General features: G+C 44.0%; 5 protein-coding genes across 5 annotated transcripts; 2 read left to right on the top strand and 3 right to left on the bottom strand.

Moving 5' to 3' along the window:
- Nucleotides 1–584: 584 nt before the first annotated feature.
- LOC131282315 (peptidyl-prolyl cis-trans isomerase H) lies at nt 585–1,691 on the top strand. Its single transcript, XM_058311734.1, has 3 exons — nt 585–854; nt 926–1,102; nt 1,173–1,691. Exons 1-3 carry the CDS (start codon nt 771–773, stop codon nt 1,464–1,466), a joined length of 555 nt encoding a protein of 184 aa, XP_058167717.1. The 5' UTR covers nt 585–770; the 3' UTR covers nt 1,467–1,691.
- A 1,949-nt stretch (nt 1,692–3,640) lies between these two features.
- Nucleotides 3,641–4,911, bottom strand: LOC131294897 (coenzyme Q-binding protein COQ10, mitochondrial). The gene is made up of 3 exons (XM_058322949.1): nt 4,682–4,911; nt 4,508–4,588; nt 3,641–4,344 (listed from the first exon to the last, which is right to left on the bottom strand). Exons 1-3 carry the CDS (start codon nt 4,759–4,761, stop codon nt 3,891–3,893), a joined length of 615 nt encoding a protein of 204 aa, XP_058178932.1. The 5' UTR covers nt 4,762–4,911; the 3' UTR covers nt 3,641–3,890.
- A 292-nt stretch (nt 4,912–5,203) lies between these two features.
- On the top strand, nt 5,204–8,197 carry LOC131293946 (peptide-N(4)-(N-acetyl-beta-glucosaminyl)asparagine amidase). The gene is made up of 4 exons (XM_058321998.1): nt 5,204–7,090; nt 7,171–7,299; nt 7,358–7,495; nt 7,567–8,197. The coding sequence occupies exons 1-4, from the start codon at nt 5,539–5,541 to the stop codon at nt 7,725–7,727; spliced, it is 1,980 nt and encodes a 659-aa protein (XP_058177981.1). The 5' UTR covers nt 5,204–5,538; the 3' UTR covers nt 7,728–8,197.
- A 425-nt stretch (nt 8,198–8,622) lies between these two features.
- On the bottom strand, nt 8,623–11,329 carry LOC131281524 (zinc finger protein ZFP2-like). Its single transcript, XM_058310858.1, has one exon. The coding sequence runs from the start codon at nt 11,292–11,294 to the stop codon at nt 9,024–9,026; it is 2,271 nt and encodes a 756-aa protein (XP_058166841.1). The 5' UTR covers nt 11,295–11,329; the 3' UTR covers nt 8,623–9,023.
- Nucleotides 11,320–13,002, bottom strand: LOC131294740 (uncharacterized). Its single transcript, XM_058322784.1, has 3 exons — nt 12,813–13,002; nt 11,410–11,983; nt 11,320–11,365 (listed from the first exon to the last, which is right to left on the bottom strand). The coding sequence occupies exons 2-3, from the start codon at nt 11,976–11,978 to the stop codon at nt 11,320–11,322; spliced, it is 615 nt and encodes a 204-aa protein (XP_058178767.1). The 5' UTR covers nt 11,979–11,983; nt 12,813–13,002.
- Between the last annotated feature and the right edge of the window lie 58 nt (nt 13,003–13,060).

Genomic DNA, 13,060 nt, shown 5'->3' with positions numbered 1-13,060 from the left:
GGAATTATATATATATATATTTTTAAACTCTGAATAAACCAATAATTGATTTCCAAAATGTTGCGAATCATGTAATTTTTATTAAATCTATCGTATGGTTAATTATCTGAAACATTACATTTAATATACAACTAGAACATACCCATTATGCAAAGCCGATTAAAAATGAAATCATTTGGTTTGAATGGTAAGAAATCTGAGGTGCATTTAAAATAAGTCATTTTTTTCCTTCTTTATTGCATAGTTCATAGTATTCCACATGGAACAGTTTTAGATAAATATGTTTTTCATAATTCAATTATATTTCAAATAAGTTTGGTTCAAGTGAATGATAACAATATCGCACAAAATGTTTTGGAAAGACTGTAAAATTTATTTGATCTAAATAAGTACTGGTTTATGTTCTATTCTAGTGTAACCATTTTATTTATATTTTAAACGGAAAATTTACCGTTCGTTTTTGAATTCGGTTTCGGTACTCACAGAAAGTGACTCAGTTCCTCAGCCCGTCCATTAGTCCGGAACCAGGGGTATTTGGTGTGAAAATGTCAAAAACAACTTTAAGCGGCATTTGTAAACATATCGTCGCGCAGGAAGGACCGCATTTCGTTGCCGTTTGCTCTTTACAAGCTCGACTAACCCGGTCCGTGGACACAGCATCCCGTCAAGATTGGGTTTACGTCCCACCTTTTTTAGTGCATAGTGTGGTTTGTTGTGATATTTTAAGCTTTCCGTGTATCCTTCGCCGGTTCGTTTCCCTCTCAACGAAAATGCCTACTTGGACACAAATGCAGTCACAACTACGCAACCCCAATAATCCAGTTGTTTTCATGGATATTACTGTTGGAACAGCGGTAAGTTTCCCATCATCCAGTTGGTCAAACAATCAATAACATTATTAACATTGTGTTATAAAATTTGACAGGAAATTGGACGGATGGTATTTGAACTGTACGCCGATGCTGTGCCTAAAACGTGCGAAAACTTCCGCCAATTCTGTACGGGCGAGTTCAAAAAGGACGGTGTACCGATCGGTTACAAAGGTTCCAGTTTTCATCGTGTCATTAAAGATTTCATGATACAGGGAGGAGATTTTGTGAATGTAAGTAGCAACTCCGATCGCAAGCAGTTGTGCACACGTGCTAAGTTATCAATTATTCCTGTTCGGATAGGGCGATGGCACCGGTGTTATGAGCATATTCGGCACTCCAACCTTTCCCGACGAACACTTCCTGCTGAAACACGATGCACCCGGCCTGCTGTCGATGGCCAACAGTGGGAAGGATACGAACGGTTGTCAGTTTTTCATCACTTGCTCCAAGTGCAACTTTCTCGACTACAAACACGTTGTGTTCGGCCGCGTCCTAGACGGGCTATTGATTATGCGGAAGATTGAAAACGTCCCTACCGGGCCGAACAATAAGCCTAAACTGCCAGTAGTCATATCGCAATGTGGTCAGCTGTAGCATTCCTAGGTGTGTATGAAAAAAAATCATATTACTAATTGAAAAGAGGTATAAGAAAATCTAAAACAAGCAGATGCATACACCAGTTTCATGCGGGTGGTGCGGCTAAAATGATTTACCACCCATCGATCGAAGTTGCCCTTGAAACAGTGAATTGTATTTATTAAAAGGTCTGCAGCATTTACAAAGAATAAATAGTGTCCGCAACTCACTTTGTGCGTTGGTATCCACAAAGTCTCCATTTCTTATTCGAAGGAGGAGCCCAAAAACAACGCGGCAGGAAAAAAACCCCCGTCTATAACAAGAAATACTCGACACCACTAACGAACGTAACGCATAAATGAGTAAACATTTCGGGTGCGACAGTCACGTTGGTGTGGGTAAGTATTTATCCTTGCTTCCTTGTAGCTAATCAGGTGTCCTTTTTGCCCACCCACTAGCGCCTGAACATATTTTTAGCTTTTTTTTTTCTACGATTCTAATGTACACTTAACACGCAATCTAGGCTCGCCAGGTAGCCGACGCACGTGTTTGCTGACCAAACGCCTAATTGCCGGAATGGCTCTAAACTACGCTTTGTTAGATAAATGCCATCTATTATTCTATTAAAATGTGGTAACAATGTCTCGTACGCAGTCGTACCCATCGCATGATAAGCGAAGAAAGCAAATTAGCGTGGCAAGGTCCTAATTAGCCAGTCGTCACCAAAGCTCTGCTTTGTAATAACTTTTCAAATACTTCATTGCCCTATGATATGCCTAATAAAATTACAGGAGGAAGGATAACAAAACAGGAAATTACGCAAGTGCTCCATCCTGATTGCTCCTTTTTAACATGGAATTTACCACATAGTTTCAAATCCTCTTCAAAACAGCCTGAACGCCGTAGACTGTAATTGGCTTCGTTTATGGCCCAAATATTTACATACGATACATTTCGCATGCAAATGCATGCTGGCAACCTTGAGCCTTGAACCACCGATAGGAACTTTGGCCTTTCACCACCTACTATTAGAGTTCAGACGGTATGACTTTACTTTTCATGAATCTTCAAACATTACTAAGTTCATGTTCAATACCAACCAGCATTGTCAAGTCAACCAAACCTACATTTGGACCTCGATAAATGCTATGGGTGGTATTAATAGCATAGAACCTTGCGCTACGGACCAACTGATCGGACCTCAGGGTCAACCACATTTTATGGTTATTGATTAAAAAGCACCTAGGGAGAGTGAGGAAAGTGCGATGTGTTAATTACACGAAACATAAACAAAGCGCAAGAAGCGTCAGACCTTCAGACATTCGTTAACCAACGGTGGATTGATGAAATCAATTTCTGAAACTTCCGGCGTGTCGGTGGCAATGGAAAGGGACCCCAATGTCCCATGAAAAACGATCCTTGAAACGTGAAAGGTCACTGGGCTACGTAATAAACTAAAGGCATTTTTATATTCCATTGATATGTTTAACCTAGGCCAATAATTTACTCTAGAATGGAGGGACCCGGTTAACAATTTGTGATGATATTAGAGTTCCCACCGGATTCGTATTAAATTTACCATAAACCCTAGACGACAGCTGTATCCCTCAATAGAAACTAATGCAAATATCTGTAATTTTTCTCTCCCTATCACCGCCCTTTTAGCATTCCTAATAATAATTCTTCGGTATAATTCGTCAATTAAATATGAAATGTATTCGGGGTGTTGTCTTCAAACAGCCTCCAATCCATACTGGTGATTTGGCGCTGTTAAAACATTTTTGTCCAATGCGGTACTACATTATATATTCTTTTTACTGCCCATTGCGTCAGCCCATAACCATGCCACAAGTATTTAATTACTTCTACTTTCAACCAGCTATAACTCAGTCTCGTGACAATTGTTCGGTTAAGCTGTTTCCACAAACATCCCAAGCAAATGATGAACTGGATAAATTTCGGACGAAGAACACTAAAAATGAGACTGAAAATTAGCGTTCAATTGGTTTTGTTTATCACTTTTTCCTTAAATATACTTTACACATTGACTGTACATTTCACGTTTTGGTTGACGTCAGTTTGGATTGAATTTAAGAAATATGTATATGCATGTTTGAACATTGAAAATCCCACAGAAGGTATATCATTCTAATATCTGTTCGTAGGTTATGCGAAGATTATGCAGCATATCAAAAATGCTGTGGATTGAGTATAAATTATTGACAAATTTCATAGTGGGTTATACCAAAGGATGTATACCCCATATCATATTGTAATTCTCTAGCAAAAACGAAACATAAATTATGCTGCACTTTGTCTGTTCCTAGGTAAGGTAAATACTGCGTGAAATTTGTCTACTATGTACACGTATGCAAAATAAAAATAAGCTAACTACGATTTGGGTTCCTTTTCATCCCGTCTTTGGGGATCAACAGGTTGTGGTCAGGATTTGTTCGATACAAGCACGTGGCTCTTGATAGCCGGAGGACCGTAACGGGCTTCGGCCTCCTCAATGAAGGCGTACTCCATCTGTTTCACGAGCTGGTCGAAGAAAAGGTTCGACAGTTGCGAGTGAAGCAATGACTTGAATTCGAAAGAGACCATAAAGTCAATAACGCACGATTGGGAAATATCTTTCAGCCCGGGACTAAACTGCCAAGCCGTTAAAAGATAATTGAATAGGCGACCATCAACACATTCCGCTCTGACGAGTGTTGGCTTGATAAGGGTTACGTTCGAGGTGTAGCTTTCGTTAAGCGGTGGGAAACCTATTATAAGATCAGCTTTTAGCGATCCCGGTTTGCGATCGTACACAAAGGATTTTTTGCAAAATGGCACGAACGTGTTATACTTTTCTACATCAGCTACCACGGAGTAGAGTTGATGCATTGAATATCTGAAATTAAATGTAAAATAATATAGATTAACGCACATCGTCAACAAGACAATTGCATTCTTCAACACGTTCGGGCAAGAATCAGTTCAAGTTGAAGAATACCAAATGAAGGTCAAGGATCCCGTCAACTTTCAATGTCAACAGGCTTTGCAAGTTCACTTACCCTACCAGTTTCTTTTGGGTGAAATCACGTCGCGTTTTCGTTATAGGCGTAAAATCAAAAATCCCACGGTATGTTGAGTACCTAAAAGTGCCAGAAAGTCACATCAGATAACACACTTTCAATTCAAGTTGCATTATTTTATCAGCAGGATACACGAAGGTGATGCGTACTTACAGCAGTGGATTACGCTGATATTGAGCTAGATTTCTCGAAAGGAACACATGCTTCGCATTTGCTACGGCTTTCACCGACATTCTAGGATGTTGCACAGGAATTCGATAACAAACACTTTATGTACAGCCTAGAGCCCGTCAGCACAGAGCTCGGCAGGCACAATTTGTGCAAAATTTCAAACAATTTGCGTAATGTTGAGTATTTTATGTGCCAAGTTCGTGTGAAAAATAACAAAATATTCCTAGATCTGACATCACTTCGTGACGTTTAGCCTACGCTGTCAAATTCTTCAGCCAACAAGTCGACATCCAGGGTTGCTTTGGGGTTGCAATTGAAGCAATAACTTTAATTTTTAAATTTGTCTTTTGATTGGAAATTTTAAAACAAAAATTAACTTATTTATAATCATTTTATTTTTATCTGCCTAGCGGAAATCGATTCTTGTTTCAAATTTGCCAGTTTCTGTTGCAATTACAAGCCAGTCGATCCAGTAGAATGCCAGCTGTCAGAAAGTTGTTTTTTTTAGGAACCAATTGATAGTGATTCGTTGTTTTGCCAATTCATTGCCGACAGTTTTGCTTGGGAGGCACGGTGCAGGTCATTATCTTACTTTTTAAAGATATTTCAGCACCGAATGTAAAGTCAAGATCCTCCGGGAAACGGTGATACTTGTGTGAGAGCTACGGAAGTGCAACTCAATTATCATTCACTCCTACAGTTCGATAGCATCGGGCGACACAGAAGACGGCAGGACTCGCGATAGCGAAATTCCCGAGTGCCCTCGTTATCTCAGGAATCAATTGTAGTAATTACCAAAGATCGTAAGTCCAGACACGCGGACGCAACATATATCAATAATGGCAGCAATTAATCAGGCACTTGTGCTGGCCCTCGAAAGCAACCCGAAGGAATCGTACGTCGTGGCCACGGAAACACTGCTCCGGCTGCTAGATAACATTATTCGCGAGCCGCAAAACGCCAAGTACCGGACGGTGCGGCTCGAGAACCAATCGATTAAGGAGAAACTGCTCTCGGCAGTGGGCATGAAGCAGTTGATGTTGGCGATCGGTTTCATCGAAGCGAACGGCACGCTCACCGTACCCTCGAATGTGTTGCTTGCAAACCTGAGGAAATATCGCGAGTTTATACACGAACGAAAAGAGCTGATTAAAAATCCACCAAAAACCGCACCGACTGCAAGTATCACAACGAACACAAACGGTGGCACGGTGGCAAACACAACTCTACCAAGTGGGTCTAATATGATGTTCCTACCGGCCGGAAGTAGCACCGGTGCAAAGCAGGAGGAAAGAAAAGAACTAATCGATATCAAGGCTAGCAGACCGTTTCATGCACGAATCGAATTCCCTCGAGTACTGCAAACTAGTAACACTCTATTACTTCAGCTGGAGCTCCTTTCCGATCAGGTGATGCAATATGAAGACGAATTGTTGCTAGTGAGCGGAAGGAACGTTATACCGATCGATGCGCTGACCGCACGGGCAAAAGATAAATTGATCCAGTGGAAGCGATTACTTGACGGTAGCGCTAACGGTGAACAAGAACCAAGTCACGAGGATTTGCTACTGGAGGAGTTGACTGCTTGGTTTAAGGCTGACTTTTTCACTTGGGTAAACGCACTGCCGTGTTTGGTCTGCGGCAACGAAAAGACACAGCTCGTGCAGAGCATCGTGATAGACGGTGTGCGGGTAGAGGTGTACAAATGCTGCGGTCAATTGCGTCACTTCTACCGGTACAACGATGTGGAGAAGCTTTTGCAGACCCGAAAAGGACGCTGTGGCGAGTGGGCCAACTGTTTTACATTCCTATGCCGCTGTCTTGGGTATGACGCACGGTACGTTTTTTCCACAAGCGACCACGTCTGGACGGAGGTATGGTCAGACCGACGGCAACGTTGGATTCACGTGGATCCGTGTGAAAATGTTCTGGACGCTCCACTGATGTACGAGCACGGTTGGAAGAAAGAGATCACATACGTGTTCGGGTTCGCTTGTGATGATGTGCAGGATGTTAGCTGGCGGTACTCAAGTGATCACGAAGCGATGATGCAAAGACGAAATGCCTGCTCCGAAAAACTCCTCCTGGAAGCTATCCGGAAGCTGCGTGTCAAGCGGAGAGCTGGTGCAAATTGTACGCAAGAAAGGTTGGCCCTTTTAAGACGACGCACATTCGATGAGGGTATACAAATGCTAGCTAATGCAGGTAGGACGGCAACGCTGGCGGAGCGGGAAGGGCGCAGTTCCGGTAGTCTCGAGTGGCGCTTGCAGCGAGGCGAGCAACAGGTAAACACGCGCTACATGTTCATTCCAACCGAGGAGGAAGTGCAGGCAAAGCAATTCAACATTCGATATTCCTGCGTGTTGGATTGCTACGAGCGCTTTTTGAAAGGTAAAACAACCGAACTTAAGGACTTATCATCTTATCTGGTTGGTGAACTAAATGGAAATTTTCAAATCTCCGTTGCGTAGGTGCTAGCAATCGGGTGAACGAAAAAATCACCGAAAAATCGAAGGGCTGGGAAAGCAGACAGTTTTTGAGTAAAAACATTTTTCGCAAGGAGGAACACGATTGGAAGATGGTGTACCTTGCTAGAACGGGTAAGTGTTAATTAATTCGGGATTAATTCGTCATTTAAAAATGTTGTTTTGTTTATAGAAGGAACCGATGAGGCTACGATCGAATGGAACTTTGACTTCTCCGTGCAGGGGTTGCGTGTGAAACAGGTGGAGCTGCAATTCGGGCAGGAAACCTACGAAGGAGCGAAAGTGGAACTGTACTACATAAAGAGCGATGGTATGATGCAACTGTGCAACTGTCCTGAATCTCCACCCATCTACCTCTATCTCTACCTCTACCTCTTCCAGGATCGCAGTCGCAGTCCCTGTCGTCACTGTGCGAGTGTGGTAAGTTCACGCTGCAGGCCCGCCTTTCCGGCGGTACATCCTGGCAGCATGCCCAACTATTCCGACAATCAAAATCTGATATTGACGAGTATCCTTTCGAGATGAATATTGTTTTAATGTAAACCCAAATGTGGCTAAATAACATCACTCAAATCATGCAAAAACTAAAAAAAATCATGGGATTGCTCGAATCTTGCACCCTTTCCGGTTGGTTGCATGACGTAAGCTTACTATTAAGCAAGGACCGTGGCTATATCCGCTTTTTGCAAGCTGTATAGCCTGTGGGGAATAAGAAGAAGAAAGACAAAATAATTCCATTTTTTACATGATATCTACATGAGTAAACAAGCAATATTATTACCATACACGTTTTAGATGTAGATTAATGCACCGATTGATCGTAGAGCCATCGCGATTTTCTACGCTAGTCCCACTTCATGAGCGCATCGTCGCGAAGAGAGATTGCGGCGCTGTTGTTCAGTGGAATAAATATTGGAACTAATTTTAAGGATACAAACACCAAAAGCAGGCTATCATTCAAATCAGTTATCTTCTTTGATTTTTGTTTTCCTAAGAAAGAAAACCAAATAAAAAAACAACACGCTTATCGTTTACAATACATTATTTCTATATTGTGTACAGTTTATTGATTTTCATCCTCGTATATCTTTAGTGTATCCACTTTCGTTTTTCTTGGTTGCAAAATCGATGTATTTTCTGGTGATTTCATAATAGCGTTTTTTTAACTTCAACAAATAAAGGTCCGACTCGATGACGATCAACATAAGGTGCTAACTAGTTGCTCAAGATGCGCAGAGTCGGTTTACATGTACAAGTAGCAGGAACTTATTACTTTTATCAGCCTCTAGACATGAACGATAAATCTTTAAAACTATGACGGAAGTACCAGAGTCCACCAGTTGAATGATTTTGAGCATTGCATTTACTATGGGATTATTTTTGTGTTCGATGGCTTGGAACAGTCTCATATTGCTTTAAAAATCTATTGACCATATTTAAAGAATGATAGAAGTAGTTTGGTTCAATAAGAAGCTATAAAACCGTTGTATGATGTATGGTTTTGGAAAACGAATCCAAGCAACCCATAGATGGACGATTTGTATCTTCCATAGAAAAACTTACTAAAGCAATCTTACAAGCAGCACAATTTTGAGGAGCTTTAACTGAGGATGTCAAAATAACGTTGTTCTTGGTCGACGTATTATGGCACTATTGCGATTGTAGTCTGAAAGACAAATATCTTACTGTAATCAGGAAGAAAGCAACCACTCTTGCATAATGACTGATAGTTTGGAACTTTCGAAGTTCCGATATCGGGGATCATGATGGCAATGACAGCCAGTTATGCCAGAAAAAGTGTCGTGTTAACTAAATGCCGTATTGATTGCGCCCAAGGGTCAACTTGCGTGCTGTGGCTGCTGCTGCTGCGTGTCCTTTTCTTGACCATGCGTTTTGATGTGCTTGTTCAAATTGTTCGACTGGTTAAACCGCTTATCGCAGATGGTGCACTCGAAGGGCTTTTCGCCGGTATGGATGCGCATGTGTGTATTGAGATTGTTTTTCTGGTTGAAGTGCTTTGCGCAGATTGTACAACGGTACGGCTTTTCGCCCGTATGCGTCCGGACGTGCGTCTTCAGGTTGTTGGACTGAATGAACCGCTTCCCGCAGTACGTACACTCGTACGGTTTGTCGGCCGTGTGGACCAGCATGTGCTGCGAGTAGTCGTCCTCCTTCTGGAAGGAGCGCGAACACATCTGACATTTGAACGGATCCTGAAAGATGTGCGTTTTGATGTGCGTCTTCAGGTTATTCGATTGGGTGAACGTTTTGTCGCAGATGTGGCACCGGTACGGCTTAACCTGGTTGTGGGTCTTCTTCATGTGCTCGGTAAGCTCGTCCAGGTTGAGGTACACCTTGTTGCAAACCGAGCAGATGTACGGCTTTTCGTCATTGTGAAACTTCATGTGATTGGCCAGGTCGGACGGATGCATGAACTGCACGCCGCACACCATGCACACCAGCTGGTGCGTGCGCATGTGCGTGGTCAAATTGTTCTTCTGGTTGAACCGCTTCCCGCAGATGGTACACGCGTAAGGCTTTTCGCCGGTGTGCGTCCGGATGTGCGTTTTCAGGTTGTTCGATTGCGAAAAGTTTTTCCCGCAAATCGTGCACGCGTACGGCTTTTCGCCGGTGTGCGTTTTCATATGCGTCGCCAGGTTGTTCGACTGGATGAAACCCTTCCCGCAGACGCTACATTTGAACGGTTTCTCGCCCGAGTGCACCCGTATGTGAATGGCTAAATTTCCCGAGCTCGAGAACTTTTTGTGGCAGAGTAGGCACTCGTGCTTTCGAACATCGGCACCTTCTCCCGTCTGGCCTTCGCTGTCGTCTCCTTCGAGCGATGATTGCGTATCTTCATTCATCGGATGGTACGACAACCCTTCCGGCGCAGGCGATGTCACATCCGGCGTGGGTGGTGTCGTTCCACTTCGACTACTTGCAGCCCCTTCACCTAACATTAGCTGCCCTTCGTGTTGTTTGATGTGTTCGATGATGTTGCTGGACATTTTGTGACAAATGGGACATCGATATCCTTTCATGGCATCAAACTGTGGTGCAGTCGTTTGTTGTTGTGCGAGGATCGGCTGTGATTGAGTGGACGAATAGAAAGAATCTGTCGTCGTTGGCGTACTCTGGACAACTACACTTCCTTCTACACCGGGACCGATGGTATTGGAGCTACCGGAGTGATAGAGCGCACGATTCCTAAACTCGTTTTCGTGAATCTTCATGTGCGCCGTAAATTGCTCGACCGTGCTGAATGTTTTATGGCAAATCTGGCACGCACCATCCGTCCCAATCGTTGTCGCTGCCACCATCGAAATGTGCTGCTGCGGGTTGTTGTGATAATTGTTGTGGTGCTGCTGATGGTGGTGATGATAATCGTTAGACGATGTCCCTGCACTTGTAGCGCCAAGGGTCGGGGCATGGGTGTAGACGTGGGTTGCAGCTGTTTGTTTCAACTCTTCGTGAATTTTCATATGCAGGTTAAGGTTCATCATCGTCATAAACGATTTGTGGCAGATGTGACAGTCAAACTGTTTCGTAATACCATACGCGGGAGCGAATTGGTTCCCACCTGGCACGGGCACGGTAGAAGAAGATGATGCACCACTTCGTACAATGTACTCACTTTTTATGCTCTGCTGTGCAAGCAGTGGGGGACTAGTTTTACTGCTCGATGCCACTGCCGTTGCTAGCGAGGGTGCCGACGTTAACGATTGCTGCTGACTATAGCTGCCACCGGGACCGGATTCTTCCCGCGCCAGGTAGTCATTATCGTGTGTTTTAATATGCTGCGCCAGTGCAGTGCCGGAAATGAAGTACTTTTGACAAATTTGACATTGCAACGCTTGCTGCGATGTACCACTCGATGTCGACGGCACGGCGCCTAGTGCTATTGTCGTCACAACCGAACCATTTACGGAGTGCTGCAGTTGTGGAGTACTTCCCGCGCTGGTATGGTGCGACATAATGTTGAGCGGCTTTTGCGCCTGTGACGTTACGGTTCCGCTGCTACCACCGGACGGATTCGCAAGAGAAGACACCACAGCCGGTTTGAACTCTTCGTGGATTTTCATATGCAGGTTAAGGTTCATCATCGTCATGAACGATTTGTGGCAGATGTGACAGTCAAACTGTTTCGTAATACCGTATGCTGTAGGAAATTGGTTCCCACCTGGCAAGGGCACAGACGAAGACGACGTACTACGTACAATATACTCACTCTTGATGCTTTGCTGTGCAAGCAATGGTGAACTAGTTTTGCTACTCGAAGCCACCGTCGTTACAAGCGATGGAGCGGACGTTATCGACTGCTGTTGACTGTAACCGCCGCTGGGACCGGATTCTTCCCGCGCAAGGTAATCATTTTCGTGTGTTTTAATATGCTGCGCGAGCGCCGCCCCGGAAATAAAGTACTTTTGGCAAAGTTGACATTGCAACTGTACCAACGATTGCTGCGATGAACCGCTTGACGCCGTCGATGCAGAACCTACCGGCACTGTTGACACTACGGAACTATTTCCGGTGTGATGCGGTTGCAGATTGCTTCCAGCGCTAACTGACAGAATGTTGAGCATCTTTTGCGATGGCGATAGCATTGAGCCGGCTCCAACAGCGTCGCTACCACCGGCACCGTTGCTTCCGGAGGAATTCATTAGAGGGTTGTGGTAAAATTCGGCCATCAGATTCATACCCATCATGTTCTGATGGTACAGCACACGGTTGCGGAGCCCATTTTCCAGGTTTATCATCGAGCTGGAACTCGCGTCAGCATATTTACCGAGCATCGAATCTGTATTATGGGGGAGGGAAGTGGAAAGAAAACTCATTACTCTATGATGGTCAGAGAAGGGAATCATTCGCGGTCGACTAACGACGTAGGTCACACCTGACCACGGGCTTAATGCCCGCTTATAAACAGGTGGGTTTCTCTGTACACGAGTTTTCGGTTCTCTAGCACATGACACACTGTGCTTCAATCTTTACCCTCCTCTTTTGGTTGCTTATTTTCAAACATCTTCACCGACACACCCGCCGAACTGTTAATACAGTTTTCTGGAACTTGTGCGCTCCCAACCTGCGGACCCTTGCACGCAACATAATTCTCTTTTTATTTGCAATTTTGCTGTGAACGCGCATAAAAGTGAATATGAAAATACATTAAACTTTACTATTATTACTATTGCTTTCTCTCTCGCCTGCCTTCGCCACATACACGTAGCGCACGCCCGCTGGTGCGCACAAGTACACGCACATTTCTCATCAAATCTGCCGCGCGCAAAAAGCAGTATCAATAACCATAACCATTTACTACGCCGCTTTCGTCCTTCCGCTGAAACCCACGGGCACGTTCTACCGTGCAGGACACCAAGTCCGTGGCGAGTCGGGCTCCTTGGCTCATCAAAAGGCGACAGGCGCACAGACTACAATATCGCTGCAACCAACACTCACAACATCGAACTGGCCACCTTGGCCATAAGGAAAAACAACAATTCCCATTAACAACGTTTCGCTCTCTAAGCGGGCAGTTAATCTGCCTAGCGGATCTATACGATAAGGATTACGATAGCAAACACATCGAAAGAGTTTTTGCACTTCCGAGATTTGAAAAACTGCTTCACCTGCGATTCGTCCTGCCTACTCGTTTCTGTTTTCCACGAGCTGGTTATTTTTTGTGTACTGTTCTATTTGGTAAACATTGCGTCTACCTTGTATGAACGTTTTAGAACCACGGAAACACAAACGGCGAATGGTTTGGAAAGCACATAGTCACGAGGATGCAATCGGAAGATGTTTCGGTAACCTGCTTACACCTCAACACTATCGATGTCTGATGATTCTACCACTTTGCAGCTTCGCGAGCTGCAGC

Source organism: Anopheles ziemanni, chromosome 2 (genome assembly GCF_943734765.1).
Source record: "Anopheles ziemanni chromosome 2, idAnoZiCoDA_A2_x.2, whole genome shotgun sequence".
Lineage (NCBI taxonomy): Eukaryota > Metazoa > Arthropoda > Insecta > Diptera > Culicidae > Anopheles > Anopheles ziemanni.
The sequence above is the reverse complement of the archived record's forward strand: the minus strand, read 5'-3'. Positions and strand labels throughout refer to the sequence as shown.

Excerpts from the sequence above, each read along its gene's own strand:
- LOC131294740 (XM_058322784.1), bottom strand. The coding sequence starts at position 11,978 with ATGCTCGGTAAATATGCTGACGCGAGTTCCAGCTCGATGATAAACCTG. Across the intron at positions 11,366-11,409 it reads CAGCAAAGCATCAAGAGTGA|GTGGGAACCAATTTCCTACA; the intron begins GTATATTGTACG and ends TGCCCTTGCCAG.
- LOC131281524 (XM_058310858.1), bottom strand. The coding sequence starts at position 11,294 with ATGACGATGATGAACCTTAACCTGCATATGAAAATCCACGAAGAGTTC.
- LOC131294897 (XM_058322949.1), bottom strand. The coding sequence starts at position 4,761 with ATGTCGGTGAAAGCCGTAGCAAATGCGAAGCATGTGTTCCTTTCGAGA. Across the intron at positions 4,589-4,681 it reads TATCAGCGTAATCCACTGCT|GTACTCAACATACCGTGGGA; the intron begins GTAAGTACGCAT and ends TGGCACTTTTAG. Across the intron at positions 4,345-4,507 it reads ACCCAAAAGAAACTGGTAGG|ATATTCAATGCATCAACTCT; the intron begins GTAAGTGAACTT and ends ATTTAATTTCAG.
- LOC131282315 (XM_058311734.1), top strand. The coding sequence starts at position 771 with ATGCCTACTTGGACACAAATGCAGTCACAACTACGCAACCCCAATAAT. Across the intron at positions 855-925 it reads ATATTACTGTTGGAACAGCG|GAAATTGGACGGATGGTATT; the intron begins GTAAGTTTCCCA and ends AAAATTTGACAG. Across the intron at positions 1,103-1,172 it reads AGGGAGGAGATTTTGTGAAT|GGCGATGGCACCGGTGTTAT; the intron begins GTAAGTAGCAAC and ends CTGTTCGGATAG.
- LOC131293946 (XM_058321998.1), top strand. The coding sequence starts at position 5,539 with ATGGCAGCAATTAATCAGGCACTTGTGCTGGCCCTCGAAAGCAACCCG. Across the intron at positions 7,300-7,357 it reads GGTGTACCTTGCTAGAACGG|AAGGAACCGATGAGGCTACG; the intron begins GTAAGTGTTAAT and ends TTTTGTTTATAG. Across the intron at positions 7,496-7,566 it reads GTACTACATAAAGAGCGATG|GATCGCAGTCGCAGTCCCTG; the intron begins GTATGATGCAAC and ends TACCTCTTCCAG.